Source organism: Cynocephalus volans, chromosome 5 (genome assembly GCF_027409185.1).
Source record: "Cynocephalus volans isolate mCynVol1 chromosome 5, mCynVol1.pri, whole genome shotgun sequence".
Taxonomy (NCBI): Eukaryota; Metazoa; Chordata; class Mammalia; order Dermoptera; family Cynocephalidae; genus Cynocephalus; species Cynocephalus volans.
Genome location: NC_084464.1, coordinates 78,191,574 through 78,208,931, shown reverse-complemented (window position 1 = coordinate 78,208,931; position 17,358 = coordinate 78,191,574). Strand labels below are relative to the sequence as shown.

The following is a 17,358-nucleotide window of genomic DNA, read 5'->3' as shown; positions in this document are numbered from 1 at the left end:
CCAACAAAATTTTCATATCTGGAAAGAAACCGCAGTGCTGCAGCTGAATGGATTAAATAGAAATTTGTTTCTTCCTTGATCTATTCAGTTATTAGAGCCTTAAAAGATCAAGTAAATATATGTTTTAACTCCAAAAGAAACCCCTTCTTCAGAATTGACTTCTTTAGAAGAAAGAAAAGGAATAGAAATTAATATATTTTGTTGGCTTATCAGGAGTTTCTAAAAGGAAGAAATATTTTCTCTGTTAGTATATGGAGTATATAGAGTGAAACACTACTAAAATGCTTGTTAATAGAATATCTTTCATATAATAATAGTTGGACAAACAATAGTATTTGAAATGAATGTAAGCATTCATTTTTTAAAAACCGTAGAGTACATTCACTAGAGGAAGGTGAAGGCAGGGGGCAGACCTACACTGAAATGATTTCTATAAAGGCAATGGGAAGGCCTGACCACCAATGCTGGCTCCAACAGTAAGTGTTTGATTCAGAGCAAGTTACTTAACATTTTTGCAGTCTCAGTTTTCCAATCTAAAAAAAGGATAGCGTTAGGGTAGGTCACCAAAGATCCTTCCAGGTCTATAATCCTATTACTTAAAAGTGTCAAAGTGGTAGTCCCCGAAAGTTGTTTTCCAACTTAAACTTCCAGAATGTGCTTTTATCCATGTATTCAAAAATGAAAAGATTATAAAATGTTTCCCAATTTCTGAGAAAAATCTTTTGTTCAAGCTCATACTGCTTGTACCTACAACAGGAAATGTCTGGCTATATAATATTGGCACCAAACACAATGCTGTTATAAAATTAGTGTTATGTTAATTCATTTATTCACTCATCTATTCATTGAACAAGTTTTTTACATGTACCTATTTATTGTTGCAGTATTTCCTCTTCTGAAGAGGCTAAAAGGCTACATATTTGGCTAGGGAGTATAAAAACTACCAGTTTTTGAACCAGCAATTACATAAGGAGTTCTAATGCTTTGTTTTGTTATTTCCACACTTATCAGACGGTTGGTGCTTAGAGAGGATTGTGATTTGCCCAAGGTCACACATGTTCAGTGTGTGTGACTTCTAGAACATTTCTTATTCTCTTTACCTTGGCTACACAGTTGCCAACCTTGGGTTATGGCTCCATCTGCTTTTTAAAATTTCCCCTGCATACCACTGTTAGAGAAATTCTCAGGATCTCCCACACTGAGTCCTCTCCCTGGTCATGCCAAAACTCCACTGGGGCCTTTGCTGTCGTCAAGATACCGTTTTAGTCATCTCTTAATGCAGCCTTATCATACCTCCCAATGTTGCCATCCTAAACTTTTTTCAGCCCAAACTTTTATTTAGCATAAATCCCAACCTCTCTTCTTGCAGAATCTTATTACTCTCAGTTACTTTAATCTTTCCTCTTTCAGGGAAGGCCCTCTCCAAGGCTTTTATATTTGTACAGAACTCTAGCTGCTTGGAGAAATAAAAGTTTAGCTTTAATCTGTGATTCTTGATCTATCATTCTCCCTCTCTCTTCACTCATTTATTTGTCAATTATGTAGTCTAATCTGTCTCCTCCTTCTCCCCTCTAAGCCCTGTTTGGTGCCTTATCTCAGACTCTTCAGAAGTGCATTGCACTTATCAGCATCTCTCTTAGGGACTGCAAGATTGCTTTCCAACCACATTTCTGCTTTCACAGGAGGCTCTCTAAATATCATCCTCTCTCCTGGAGTCCCCATTCCAGTTATACAGTTATACCTTCAAGTATACTCCTCACCCTGGGTGGTACCTTTTGAGATCCTGATTGCTGTGCCTGCACCCTACCTAGTTGCTGAATTGTTCTGGTCCTCCTCCCACCACCACCACCTCCAGGGCGTTATTTTTTTTCCTGTGAAATTGGATGTACTCCTAAAACATGGTAGCTACAAATGCTATCCACTCCTAAATGGCAGAGTTTTCTTCTAGGTTCTGACCCCTCCTCCTTTATCCTAGCTTTCTATATTATGGCCTCTTTTAAAATGCACATCCTCATTTGTCTTCTTTGTAGTACTTTACCCCACTGTGATCCTTTTTTGAGAGTGTGTCCTCCTATGGATGCTGCATTGCCCTAGTTTATCTTTTCTCTTTTTCACATATCCCTCTTTCTCCTCTTGTCTCTCCAGATTCTGGAATTTCCTAAACCTCTCTGCCTACACTCTTCTCCCAGTACCTTTATTATTTCTTCATCCATCACCGCTACATTGATGACCCTCTATCTTTCTCTCCCAAAGCCCAAACAGGCCACATGTCCACTTGTGCATCTTGTCTCTGTCCAAAACAGACTTAAGCAACTTCTGCTTGGTCACAGTCACTCTTGCTTGAAACATTGAAAACTTTGATTCTTTCATCTCTTTTGCCAAGCAGAAGCTAATCGAGGGCTAAGAACTCCAGTTCTCCCTTTGAACGCTCTCCTGTTCTCCCTTCCTCCACATTCCCAGAGCTAACACTCCAGGGCGGGCCCTTGACTGGCTGCATTGCTGCTCCACTTTCAGATGATCATTGTAGGACCATCTGACTTTCCATGTGGCTCTTGAAGCAGGTATAAAAATACATAATAGATTTATTGTGAACTGGTCTTTTAAATATATTATCATGTACTTTGGAAATCTATATTAAGATTGCATTGTGGAAAGGGAATTTGAACTACCACCAGCAACAAAAAGTCAGGTATTTGCCTTTCACCTTTTTTGGAGGGAAAAAGTATGATGACATTTGTGAATTATGATATCTACCCTTGAATTACAGGAATATTCGGTTTTCTCCAGCACAATGTGGTAGTTTCTTGACTATTCTTGTTTATGGTTGTCTAGGCTACCTCACTTAGTGCCATCCATAAACTTTTTTTATTATCCACTTCCTGCCCCGAAGCCTGGAATAAAACTCCATACCTATGAGCTCTGGAAAACAGCTCTCGGCAGCATGACCCAACTAGTTTAGGAATAGTAATTTGTAAAGTAACTCATCAAGTCCAGCACTAGATGCAAACGCTTTGGAACCATGTAAGGGAATATTTCCCACTAGAGACACTGTGAAACTCTAACTTCAACTTTCAGTGGAATGACTGGGGCCATTCTACCAAGAGAAGGGAATAATGGGCGTGGTCAAACCAAACTGGTGGCCTGAATGACAGTCTAAAAGTCAACGTGATTGGCACAAATATGATGGCCGGATAGTCTTTCCTAGTGTATTTCTTGTCATACCTTTGGAAGAACTGCAGGACCATCTCAGTGTGAAACTGAAATAGGACTGTGTAAATGGGGTAGCTGGTCCTTTGGGAAGATTCCAATCTATCTTATTCTATTTATCCCTTGGTGGATCTGAATCTAAAGGAATGTACCTGGCTTTCTTCTAGAGAAAAATACTTGGATGCTAATTTGAATGTTCAAGCTTGGTAAAATTGTTGCCCATAAACAAAGTGTCATTTCTTCTAATTGTCAAGGACTGCATGAGTAAAAGTAGATGCTCTGTAGATGCTCCTTAGGTTCAAGATCCTATTTTCAAGGTTTAAATGGGTTCACCCAAAGTCATTTGTATTGCCATTCAACTTCTCTGCCTTTTCCATTTGATGGAGCAAAACAGAACTATGGGATTTTATCATCTGGTATGATAAATTTTAAACTAATTTAATTTCACTTGGAAATTCTTTAACCTGACTGCTGATCTGGTTCAAAAATCCATTTGTAGCTTAAGGTTGTAGTCTTAAGGAGATGGATAAAGAGTACCATAGGGATTGCAATGAACACACATTTCTAATACTTAGCTGCACTGGGAAGTGCCACTCTCCAGTTGAAGAAAAGAGCCATTTCCCACATGCCTGGATGAAGTTGGACAAATGGAAAGAAGTGTTTCCAAAGTGTTCCATGGACATATATGAATGAGTGAATGAATGAATGAATGAATGAATGAATGAGTAAATTCTAGGTCTCATGGAAGGCTGGGTATAATATTTTCCTTTCATGTACTAGAATAAAAAAGTTAATAATATCAGAAACTTAAAGTATACACTGAATATAAACAGGCATTTGATATGACTATTTAAAAAAACAACAACCTTTTGGTTTATATTATTGCTCTTAAGTCATTTTGGGCAGGAAAAAAAATAACATCCTCAAACAAAGCATTATGAAGTAGCATCAGTTTCTTTTCTATTTTTAAAAATACTTTGGAGCAAATTAAACATACTCAGAATGTTTTATTAACTAGAACATTTAGTTTAACTAGTTTAATTACTACTCTTTAGAAATTACTATGATCAGTGGGAACTCCTGTGTTGGTCTGCGTGGGAATGCCCTGAGCAGAACACCCACCTACACAGGCAGTTGAACACCCAGCTCCGCAGTTCCCAAGGGGTCACCAGAACTGGCAATTAGTGGTTCTGTACATGGCGATCCTGGAGTTTACCCTGTAAGTCCCTTCTATAGGAGCACTAGCTAAATGCTGATGAAGAAAGGCCAGCCTTTACTTTTATCCAAGACGGTTTGTAGAGGTGGTTTTGGTAGCTCAGTAAATAGTAAACTAATCTCCTTCTAGACTAAAAATTCCTTGAGGGAATAGGTCGTGTCTTATTTACCTTAAGTGCCTGTAGTTCCTACTCCAGGGCCTTACACATAACAAGAGGTCAGGTGACTGAACAAACATTAAAGAATTACATCTTAATTTTACAAATCAGAAAGTCGAGAATGTGTCCAGCGACTCAAAACTCAGGGAGGAGAATCCATATCCTCGGTCCCATCCAATCCTCCTAGATTCATTCAAGTGTGACAGAAAACAGATTTGGAGCAACGGGAGCCCTAAACTCCTTTCCATTCTGCAAAAGGTTATGAAAATAGCTTTCACAAAGTCTATGCTTTGGAAAAATTTTCAATTAAGAAAAAATACAGGTGGTTTTCTATCTTCTATGTACTCTTATGATACACTTGCGTTGTGAGGCCATGCTTTAACCACCCAATCAAGCAGGAAAAGTGCAGCTTTCTGATGCCAGATTACAGATCTATTTCTTGGCTCACTGAGTAAAGAAACTCCTCATGACTATAACAGTCTCTGTGGTAAATATTTTTAAGTTAACTGCCATTTAACTATATGTTACAAACATATTTGGACTTTAACATGCCTTTTTCTATAATAATTCCAACTGGAATAAAAATTAATTTCTAATTTATTTCTCAACTATCTACAGTAGCTAACTTCTAAAATGGAAAGCATGATCTTTTAAACACTACTCACTGAATATCAGAGTATTCCCAGATTCCAGAAATAATAGATATTAGAAAACCTCAGGGCAATTTTAAGGCCTCACCTCCTTATTTTTTAAGAAATTTTAACCTAAGACTCCAAGAAAAATAATGTTCTCACCTTGCACTGCTAACCCCCCACATCTTTCTAGAAGCCTCTGTTAATTATTGCAGAGCGATATGTAAATTAGATAGACCAAGTTATTTAGGCAGTACACTCTTGGAGCATGTGAGTAATTAGAGGATCAATGCATGTTTTGATTAAGAACAGACAGCTTTCAGAAGAAGAGAAATCAAATTATACAACACAACATAGTTAAAAAAAAAAAAGAAGAAGAAGAAGAGAAACACAATTCCAGAAAGCCAGAAAGGTAGAAGAACAAGTGAGGAAGAGAGGAAGGGAAAAAAACTAGGAATAGTTCAGAAGTTTAACTGGAGGAAAAAACAAAAAACAAAAAACAAAACAACCCCCCCCCCCAAAAAAAATCCCCAAACTGATGGGACAAATGGGAAAGAGAAAAGAAAAAATGTTCAGGAAAAATATACATGTGGGAAAGGAGAGAGAGAAACATGAAAGGTAAATGAAATATATTTACACTAGTGTGAAGAAAGCTAGAATATTTATTATTTTAAAGAGAGAAAGAAAACCCTATAAACTCAGTATGAAGCAAACAAATTCTATATTCAGTCATGATGAGACTTAAACGAAGCACCTGCTGCTGTTTTTTAATCTTAGGTATTTTGTGATAAAAGTATAAATTGGAAATTTAATGTTCATAGAAATGGTACTACAAAATTTTTAATTGGATCATCAATGCAAGTTGCTGCACAATTTAAACTAGGAGAACTTAAGGAAATTTCTGTTTGGAAAAAAAAGTTAACATTCAAATAGGCCCACTGGTGGCAATAAGCTAGGTAAATTTTGATTAAAAATAAAGAATGAGCATCTGGGCTTGATGCCATAGAATATACAAAAGAAGAGGGTGGTTTTGTTTCTTTAGACACTCACAAGCTATTTGTGAAGAATTAGATAAAAATCCAATTAAAAGACAATGTAATAGTGTAATTAAGGACTAAAATACACAATCCAAATAATAAAAGCCATGGGAGGTAAACAAAGGTAAGAAAATAAACCAGAAATAGCAGGAAAAACTTTATAGAAAAATTAGAACTTAAGCTGGTTAGAATTTGAAGGCAGGGGAACTCGATTATAAGGTATCTTAACTATCATTCGTTATGCAACAAATATTTATTGTGCATATACTATACTATATTTGTTAAGAGCTATGCTAGACCCAAAAGCAGTTTTTGCTAATTATTGTATCCATCTGGTATGAGGAGCCTTAGGCCCACAGGTACCATTCACAATCAAGATATAGTGGCTAAGATCCTGGGCTCTCAGCCAACCTGCCTTCGTTCAAAGACTCATTTTGCCATTAACTCAGTGGCTGACCTTGGACAGGTTATTGAACCTCTCCCTCCCTCAGTATTCTGGTCTGTTAAAGGGAGATGATAATGCTAGTAGTATTTCTTAGAGCTATTCTGGGACTATAAGACTCAATGTGTATAAAGCATTTAGAACAATGTCCAGCACATAATCAATAATTAAAATGACTATTATTGGTGATAAACGATCTTCTTTCCCAATGACACTATCACTTGCCTAACTTCCTCTTAGTCTTGTATTTCTTCTAGCTAGAGTCCAATACATTTCTTTTTATTCCAGCCAAACTAACTGAATACATGGCCCACATCAGCTGTTTCCTCTCCTCACTTCTGACTCATTTCTCAGCTAACAGTAGTCTGGCTTCTGTCATCACTACTTCACCAAAGGTTAACATTGATGAGGTCAAAAAATCACTGAAGAACTGCACACTGCCAGATCTAATGGTAACTCGTTGGTCTTTATCTGACTAAACCACTCTCTACATGTCATAGCTGACTATTTTTTGAAGCTCTCTAGACACCCTTGGTTTCCATAACCACCTGGCCATCTTTTTTGTCGAGTGTTTCCTTATATCTTACTGTCTACTCCATTTCATTCCCTGTTTCCTCTGCTCATCCCTTAAAAATGCTGGTATTCTACAGGTTTCTATCCTTGACCAATTGTCCTCTCGCTTTGCTTGCTTTCCTTGTGTTGTTAACTACGGCCTGTATTCTTATGTCTTTTAAATCACCATCCACAAGCTGTGCAAATATATAGTTGGAAGTTCCACAGGCACTGAAAGCTCTGCATTTCCATGGCTAAACTCATTTTATCATACCTACATTCCCCTCAACCTGTGCTTCCACCTGTATTCTTGATCTCAGTTAATGGCTCCACTATTTATCCAACCACCCAAGCCAAGAATATTGAAATCATAAATTTGTCCCTCTTATTCATCTTCCACATTCAATCATTCATTAATACATTGCAACTCTATTACTATATATTTTTTTTCCTCTATCCTTACTACCATTGCCTCAGGATAAGTCCTCTTTATCTCTCGGGTTGGAACAGCTGTTTCAAAACTAATTCCCAACCTCCAGTTTTGTCCCCTTCAAGCCATTAGTCATATAGCTGGCAGAGTGATCAATCTAAAGTGGAAATCCAATGACACTATCACTTGCCTAACTTCCATCTTCCTCAAAGATTGCTCATCACCTCTACAGGTAAATATCCTACACCTTTAATGCAGAAATACAGCCCTCCACAACATTCTCTCTATTTTTCTCTCTAAGTGTGAATATGTACCTTCACATCTTAATGCAATATTTAATTCCTATTTTACAGATTAAGAAACTGGCATTGCAAGCAAATTGCTTATAGTCGTCAAATCAATAAAGGTAAAGTTGATAATTGAATCTAAATCTAATAATATTCCCCAGTGGAATGTCTTTGAACTGAAGTCCACATCATCCCCTTTTTTGAACCACCAGCATCTAGGATATTATCTGTTACACGTAATGACTGCTAATTAAATGTTAAACTAAATTGGCTGTTAAAAAAGAAGAGAAAAGATGGATTATAACGTTATAATTACAAAAGATCAGCCTGCCACTGATTAAAGAAAAAATAGGGATTCTAGAATTATCTCACAGGTTCTATAATTGGGAATAGTGATCACTAAGACTGAGTGTGTAAAAAGTGTACCTCTTCATGTACACTTAAGTTGAAATATCTTTCAAATTATGAGACAATCACTATATTGTCAAGAGTAAATTTAAGATTTTTTAATTTATAAACTGCATTTTATTTAAGTGTACTATTTTACTTTTGGAGGAGCAAAATGAAGGCAAATATAAATATGTGCCCTAACACAAATTCTCTGCTAAAGGATACAGTGTATGTACGTGTTTATGTTGTGGATGTATTTTTGTGTGCATGAAATATATATGCACTAGTATTATACAAATGTATATAATGCGAAAAGTTCAAACTGCTTTTAAGCTCAGGAATTGATGACTTCAATAATATTTAGAAAACTCATTCTTCAGACAAACTGATTGCAAAGAATTTCATTAATCATTTAAAAAATGCAGTTGTGTGGCCAATCTGTCTCCCAGGTTGCAAACAAATAAAACTTCAAATAACTTACTCATAAACGGTTGAAGAAAAAGGAAATTAAAATGGAAACATCTACAAATCATTAAAATTAACTATGAGCTGTGGCTGTTCAACAATTGGGCTTCAAGTAGTTTCACACCACTGGGCTAGGATAAAACATGCTCTGCTGGCATTTTCATCTGCCAAAATAGCCATTTGCAATTAAAAATTAAAACTGGCACTACATCTTTGCAAGCAATTATCAAAAGGCTGCTGGCTATCTTCCTTGTTTATAGTGTTTCTTGTATCAAGACCTCATTCCATTTAAAAATATTCTTTTCATATGTTTTATTTCTTTTAGGCTATAATATTCCCAAATACTAATATTTTAACACTTTTCAAAATTTCTAATGGTCTTCAAATACTATATAGAATTGTTTATATTTCTGAGAACAGATTGATCTGAATGGCATAGAGCATTTTATGTTACTATATTAGCAGAGTTTAAGGCAGTATAACTTGTATAAGACCTCCACACACTTAGGAGAAATCAGTGACCTTAAGGAATACAGGAGCAAAAATAAGATGCAAACATTTATTTCTATAGACATACACAATTCAGAATAGAATATATATGTAAGTAATAAAATAATTCATTGGTGCTAATTGAATCTGACACAAATAGTGGCCAATAGATAAAATTCCATCTTCCAAAAGGGAACCAGTAGTGGATTTTGGAGATCTGAGGCATCAGTAAGTAAATCAACATGTATGCAAGCAGCATCTTCTATGTGGCAGACACTGTTCTGCATGCTGGCAATATAACACTGAATGAGATGGAGAAAGTCCCTGTCTTTAAGGAATTGGGGGAAGGCAATAAACAGATTCTCCCTTCAAACAGAGGAGAAGTGAGTGATGTGCTCTTTTAAGTCTTTAGAAAAATCACTTTGGCTACTATGTGGCACATAAACCTCAGGGACTGAGGAGTGAAATTAAAGTGACTAGTTAGGAGTTAACCCTCCAACTCAGAGATGAGGAAGTGAAATAATAAAAAATGATCAGATTGCTTCTTATTCCAAATACTCCTTCCCTTTTATGATGATATTTTAGACTCTCCACCGCATCCCCCACTATCTTGGTTGAATTACACACTGTTGCACTCATTTCATTGATGAAGATTTAGAGATCCGGAAGGGTGAAATGACTTACTCCAAGTCACAAAGCTAATTAGTGGCACAGCTGGGAGCAAAGCAGTGGTCTCCTACTTCCAGCCCCATACGTTCTTCCTTTAAATGAATCATCAGTATCTTCTAAGAAAACTGAAAAGATTCAGTAGTTCCTTCAGCTCAATGTGTAACTCCTCTATGGAAGGCTTCCAAGGAAAATGATGTACTTGTCATTAAACAAGCATTTACTGAGGGTCTACAAGATGCAAGGCTATTTTTCTCCTACTAGATAAAAGATACCTTGCTAGGCACTTGAGATTCAGAGATAAGTAGGAGATTTTTTGTACGGGAAGCTCAACCTCATATGGGAGAGACAGACCAAGTAGGCCACACTGACAACACACTGGGGGAAGCACCATGATACTGACATACTTAGAGTGACATGGAACCTGAGACAAGGAGCACCTAACTCATCCTGGCAGCGGGTAGTGAGCTGTTTGGGAACGTGCCCAAGAGGAAGCAATCTTTGAACTGTGCTTTGAGAAACACTAGGGGCTGGACAGCCAGAGTGCAAAGAGTGGGAGGAGATGAAGAGAGCAGCAGAGCAAAAGCCAGGCTGCAAGACACAGGATGCAGCAGTGCGGAGGGGCCAGCACTCTCAGTACATGTTAGAGAGGAGTGGCTGCAGATGAGGCCAGAAAGATGGGCAGAGGCCAAGCCATGAGGGTCTTGGAAGCTGTTCCAAGGAATCTGGAGTAGTCTTCCATTTTCCCAACTCTTAAGTACTCCTCAATCCAATTAAATCATATATATGACCCTCGTCACTCCATTGAAACTGCATCAGCAAAGTCTCCTCCATGAGCAATTCATTGAAACCTTATGCAACTTTTCTAGTCCTTTCTGTAGTACTGGTGACTGCTGACCATGAACTCCTTCCTGTACACATTTTCCTTTGCTTTCATAAAAATAAGGTCTCCCGGCTTTTCCCTCAGCCTTTGGGCTGCCCTGCCATGGGTTTTTCTGTGGGCTCTTACCCTTCCATCCACTGCTTGGGGTTGGTGTTCCCCAGACTCTGTCTTCCTCCATGTCCTCACTCGCACTGTGCATTCTCTGGACTAGCTCATTTTTTCTAGTCAGTGCTTTAACTACCATAACACTGCTACAGGCTTCTAAATCTAAATATCTGATCTAAACATTTAGATTTACCTCCAGGTTTGTAAATGCATTTGTTCATTCAAAAAATATTTTATTTAGTGCTCTCTATGTGCCAGAAATAGTTCTGGTTGTTGATCCGAGACCCACTGGAAAGAGACTGTGCCTGTTTACTGCTGTGTTCCCACCACTCATAATCTCTACCTGAGTGACTCAAAAAACATCTAAAATGAAACATGTGTAAATATAAACCCATTATATTACCATGAACATGTGCCCTTCACCATTTGTCCCATATGTTAGTGAATGTTGCTTCTATTCCCCAGATCACCCAAGTTACAATCATCCTTTTCATACCGCAATCAGACTGGTAAAAACAATATACCAATTCTATCTTCTTAACATTTCTGTTATTAATCTCTTCCTTCTCATCTCCAGAGTTACTGCCTTAGTTCTTTAGGCAATCTCTCAGATTTCTAGAGCAGTCCACACAGTAGATAGTCAACAGACATTCACGGAATTAATTCATGGATAAAAGAATGGAAAATTCGCACAATTGCTATCATCTCCTTACAGGCCAAACTGACTCCATTTTGCACCCTCCAAGTTATTTGCCAAACCGATGAAAGGCAGATCTTTCCAAAGTTTGTATCTCATTATATCACTCTCCTGATTATCACCCTTCAATTACTACCACTGCCTATAGGATAAAGACCAGAGTCTACGGCTGACATCTGAGACTACCCAAGGTCACTTTACCCTACTTTCTTGCAGTGGTCCTCATCCTGTAAATACTTAAAGTACCTAGAATTACTGGGCTGATTCAAAATTCCATATTATGCTCAAGCTGTTTTCTCTATCAAGATTGCTCATTCTCCCCTGCTTCGCCCACCTGAAAATTAACTACTCATTTGTCCAAACTCAGCTCACCTCTCAGTTTCCCTTTGAAGCCTGGTCTGAACTTTTTGCCCTGATCGCCTCCACTTCCTTCTGTTTTCCCATGCAAATTTGTAACCTACCTCCATAAAAGCACTGACGACATTGTTTCACACTTGTTCACACACTTGTAGTCAGCCCATGCTGAAGTCTTTTCCCTGCTCGAGCGTGGCAGCCTTTGCCTTATTAATTTCGGAATTAGCACATATTAGACACTCAAATATCTATAGATAGATACATGGATGAATAAAATAAATAAATGAGTACATTATAGAGAGTCATGAAAAGATTTTAGGCAAGGGAATGATATGATAAGACTTGCATTTTAGGAACAACACTATGGTGTTAGAGCAGAGAGCTAGAAGGCTGAAAACAGAAGCCAGATAATCAGGCAGAAGAATGTTAAAAATCATCCAATGGAGAGGCATCGAGAAACAGAGTGGGACATAGGAAATAACAAAGGATAGAAGGAATATTTTATTTGAAAGAATATTTATAAAGCAAACAAACAGAATTTAATGACCGTTTGGATGGCCAGCAGGAGGAAGTATGAGAAAAAGGATGAGTTAAGGGCTTCTAGCTTGAGTAACTGGACTTTATCTTCTAGTTAAGCCAGGCAAAGTACATCTATCTGTAACATTGTTTCCTGTGTAACTTCTCAGAACCACATTTGCTGCCTCAGTGAAAATTCATAGATGGAACCCCATCATGTGTACCTTTAGTACCACTATTATTCTTCTAAAATTTTCCTAAAAATAGGAGAAATTAAAAAGGGATGAACAACATTCAAGGAAATATGTCACCTCGTATTTGAATAGGTCAGCTAGTAAACTGAAGAACAGCTGAAGACAGGAAATACGGCAGCCCGATCAATCCTAAAGAGCAGTGAGGACACAGATCTAATCTCTACTAATTTATAAAGACTGGAAGAAAGTATTTGAAGTAGGTCATCTCTTGCTCTTGCCAGCTATGCTATCAATAGGCTAAAATATATATTTTTGAAATCACATTTTATGCCACTAAAATATCATTATAATAATGATTTTTGTATAATAAATAGAACTCTTTCTTTACTTGTAGCATTACTTCAAACATACTTTTCTTGTTTCTTGGCAGTGGAAACACTTGGTTGACCAAGTAAATTCATCCCTAAAGTACCTCATTAATCACAGTGCACTTGTTCTTGGCAAGAATCTTAATGTGCTGCAAAAACTGTTATTAAAGTAAGATTTGGGGATTCCCAGGCTGACAGGGAATTAGTTAGTTACACCTCCCTACAAATGGTTTTCCTATAATTTCCTGTATTATTAATGGTCTCGTTACACTTACAGCTCAAAGCAACTTTGCTTTATAAACTTAATGTGTAAAGTCCAACTATTCTAAATCTCATTTAGAACCATAATCAACAATTGCCAAAGATGGCCTCTTTCCTCAGGATCTGCTCTAGTTGCAGTCTTCCCAGAAGATGATACTATCCATTCCCTCTTTGTGCTACTGTGGATCTAGCACCCCTATCTAATTGTTGAGGCATTACAGTTTCACTCAAGTAATGTATAATGTAAGACATCACATTGGCTACACTGTATTGACAAGTACATAATTTATTTCCTATCTACCACTAAAGACACAGCTAGACTCAGAAAGCCTGGTAAGTAAAGTGTCCAAACTTGAACCTCCTGAATAATCATTTATCAAAATCTAAAAATTCTGTAAGCCCATAAAACCTGCTGAAAAGAAAATGTTGCATTGCATGTTCAAGAACACTTAGTTCTCATTCATGTTCAAGAACACCACTTAGGAGATACAAAGTTTGTGCACCAACCAAGGTTGTCTCTAACCCTCTCTGAAGATACATAAAACACATAATTTACCAAGAATAAAAGACTATAAATGGCAGCATGTTGAAAATTCAAAACCATGAATATTTTGAGCATACTCTTGTACTCTTGTAAAAAAAAAAAAATCATTATCCATACAGAATATATTTGCTGTCAAACTGAGCATCATTATTACTAAATTTTGTAGTATATTCTGACAGGCCAAAATAATTTATCAGCCTCATTAAGCAATAGGATTAATTATATATCAACTCAGAATGGATGAACATGAAAAGTATCAGTAGTGTTCCTCTATGTCTATCATTTACTACAGTAACCACACGTAAATCAATAGGGGTCTTCCATCAGAGAATAATAAAATTTATACCTTTTGATGTAATAATGATGCAATACAAGTTCTCCTTGTGTACACTGTAAAATGGAAAGTTGGCTGGAATATTCTACCTAATGCAACATGTTCACATCAGTTTGGGACTGTAAAATTTTCCAGACACCAGAGCCTCACAGATTGTAGACTCCACCAATTTCCTGACTACTATGTGGTCAAATTCCAGGTTCACATATTTATAAAATCAGCCCCTTCTTCCATGTTATTTCAAAAAATGTTTCTGGTGGTGATGCCAGTCTTTCATCCCAGACGAGAGCTGTTTACGGATGACACACACCTCATTTCTAAAGAAACCTAGTTCGTGTGTTCAACCTTATTTTACGAGGAAGCAAGGAAGGTATCAATGAGTGCCTGCAATTTTCTCTACCCGTTTCCTAAGGCTAACGCCCTTAATTTCATTTCAAAATAAAAAAGAAGAGGGAAAAAAAGAACTAGAAAGAGAGAAGAGGAAAAAGGAGAACAGGAAGAAAAAATAAAGAGTTAGGGCGGAACGGAAACAACCTGAAAATGTCCAGATAAATCTAAGTCTAACAGGAGACTGAATGAATGGACATTGTGGGAAAAACAGTAGTAAACTTTAAAGCCACTGAAAGGTTTTAAATTCCTTAGGGAAAAATAAACATTTGCTTCCAATCATTTTCTCATTAAGCATTCACTGCTAGATGGCGAGGGCCTCCTTAACACACACACACTTTGACTCAGCGCCACAAATTCCGACGTAACCCACTGCCTGATCCCTGTCCACGGCGGCCCATTTGCGCTCTGCTGTCGCACCTCGACCGGCGCTCCTGCGCCCCCGCCGAAGAGCGGGAGCATCGCTTCTCTGGGCCGCTTGCCCCTTCTAGACCTTGGCCACCTTCTCGGTGGCAGGAAGGGCTGCATGCACTGGCAGATTTTCCGTTGGTGGCTGCTGGGGTGGTGGCGAGGCGTGTTTCCGGGAGCACTTAAAGCCTAGCGGCTCTCTACAACAAGTAGCAGCTTCCCCTGCTCCGCCCCCCGGATTGAGGACCCAGCCCTCGAGTCTCCTCTCTCCACCCCGTCCTACCCCGCCATCACCTCCTAATTTCTCCAATATACTCTCAAGCCTCACACGGGCGCATGTTTTCCCTCTGCATTTCTCAGCTCCCGGGCGCCCCGCTCGGTTGAAGTTTACGTTTCTCCAGACCTATCTGCTCCCAGTTATCCGCGCAGCCTAAGTCCCGCGTGTGCCTAGCTCTCTCTCCCGGGGACCTGAAGCTGCGGGGAGTTCAGTAGGTGTCCTTGAGAAGGTTCAAGCTGTAGACGTGGGACAGGTGGGGATGGGGGAGGCGGAAGGCTCCAGGAGGAAGACCACAAACACGTGCAAAGAAATAAAAGCCAGCACGTGTGCGCGCCCCAGGGTGCGTGTGTGTGTGTGTGTGTGTGTGTGTGTGTGTGTGTGTGTGTGTGTGTGTGTGTGTGCGTGCACGCGCGCGCGCCGGGCCAGGGCGCGGGTGCAGAGCACGCCCCCGGGGGCACAGGTGCCCAGGCCCCCAGGAGCGGGCGTGACGGGGGGCGCGCGGTGGGCGCGGGTACTCACACGAATGCGTGGTAGACGAACGCCCAGCCGCGGGGTCTCTCCAGCACGTTGTACAGGTAGTTCTGCACCCGCCGGTACTTGACGTTGCGCCGGCAGCTCTGGCTACTCGTGTAGGAGAGCGGCTTCCCCAGCAGGCTCATCCGGGCCCCCTGCTTGCCCCGGCGGCTCTCCCTCAGGCCGCCGCCGCCGCCGCCGCTGCCGCCGAGCGCGGCCGCGCGGGTGCCCAGCAGCAGCAGGCCGTCGCCCCTGGCGGCCGCCGAGTTCAGCAGCACCCTGCCCCGGCCCGACTCCACATCCTTCATGCCGCTGCCCAGGCGCCCCCCGCCCGCCGCTGCCGCGCCGCTCTTCACCCAGAGCCCGGCGGCGCCGCCCTCCTCTCCTCCCGCGTGGTGGCGGGGCATGGCATCACCACGGGCACCGCGAGGGGGGCGCCAGCGCCTGCGGCGGGGGCAGCGGCCTCATGTGCGCCGGCGGCTCTCAAGGAGGAAGCCGGCGGCCGACGGGGCGCCCGCCGGCCAGCGACCTCCGAGCCGGGGGCGGGGAAGCAGGCAGCCAGCGAACCGCCGGGGCTCGGGGCGGGGAAGGAGGGGGTGTGCAGAGGAGGCCGAGGAGTCCCAATTTCTAGCAGCCTTTAGCTTCCGATTCGAAATCCGGACCTGTGCGGGGCGTCACTTTGAGAGGGCTTCTCTTGCGCCCTCTTATTCCCGCGGCTCCCGCTCCCTCCTTCCCGAAGTGGCCCCGGGCTGGAGCGGGGGAGTGCGGGGCGCTCCGAGGCGCGCTCCCACGCGCGCACACCCAGCCCCAGGCTCCCCCTTTCTTCTCTCTTCACTCCCCACGCCTCCCCCCTCCCCCGGCAGAGGACGGGCCACCGAAGCCCCTCTCCGAGAGGCGAGTTTGGTTTGGTTCTCCTCGGGAAGGTGAAGTCTGCCCGGTGCCCTGAGGACGCCGCGCCGGGTCCTGCCAGCCTTCTGCACGGGGTGTGAGCGGGAACAGACCGGCCGTGCCCTCCAGGTACTAGGTAGCCCGTGAGCGTAAGCGCGGGGCGACGGTCCAGGCAATGGCGCTCGGGTCCCCGCGCAGGGAGTGAGTCCTCGGCAGTTCAGTGGGCAGGACCGAAGGACGCAGCTGCCGAGCCCGCGAGGCGGGGACCGGGCATCTTCCCGCGGCTCACTCCAGCCTGCGGGCTGTGACTTTCCATCCCAGTATCAGACAGCAGGCCCGCGGGTAACTGGCCATGCTTCGCGCCCAGGAGTGGGGCGTGGAGAGAGAGTAAAACTCCAAAGTGGCTCCTCGGCGGTGAGCGAGCTGCCCCAGGGCTCCGCCTGACAGCGGCGCGAAGCCTGGGAGCACGAACCCGATTGCCTCGGTCAAGAAATTTCCATTTAAGTCCGAGACAGTCATAAAACTGCGAAGTCTCAGCAGTGGCGGCGGTGGCCCCAGCGTCTGGGAGAGGACTCCAGGAGGGTGGGGAGTCCAGGACGCGGGCTTCTCGGGGTTCCCAGCCCACCCCCGTATGCTGTAACTTACACGGTTGGAGACGT

The 17,358-nt window shown here is 41.4% G+C and overlaps 1 protein-coding gene across 5 annotated transcripts in view; it reads right to left on the bottom strand.

The window, feature by feature from the left end:
- The window catches only part of KCNQ5 (potassium voltage-gated channel subfamily Q member 5), a 553,541-nt gene extending 536,882 nt beyond the window's left edge, over window positions 1-16,659 (bottom strand). For all 5 annotated transcript variants that reach the window (XM_063096155.1, XM_063096156.1, XM_063096159.1 and 2 more), the window contains exon 1: window positions 15,818-16,659. In XM_063096155.1, coding sequence (XP_062952225.1) covers window positions 15,818-16,218 — 401 coding nt within the window. In that variant the 5' untranslated portion in view covers window positions 16,219-16,659. The remainder of the gene's footprint in view (window positions 1-15,817) is intronic.
- Window positions 16,660-17,358: the final 699 nt, after the last annotated feature.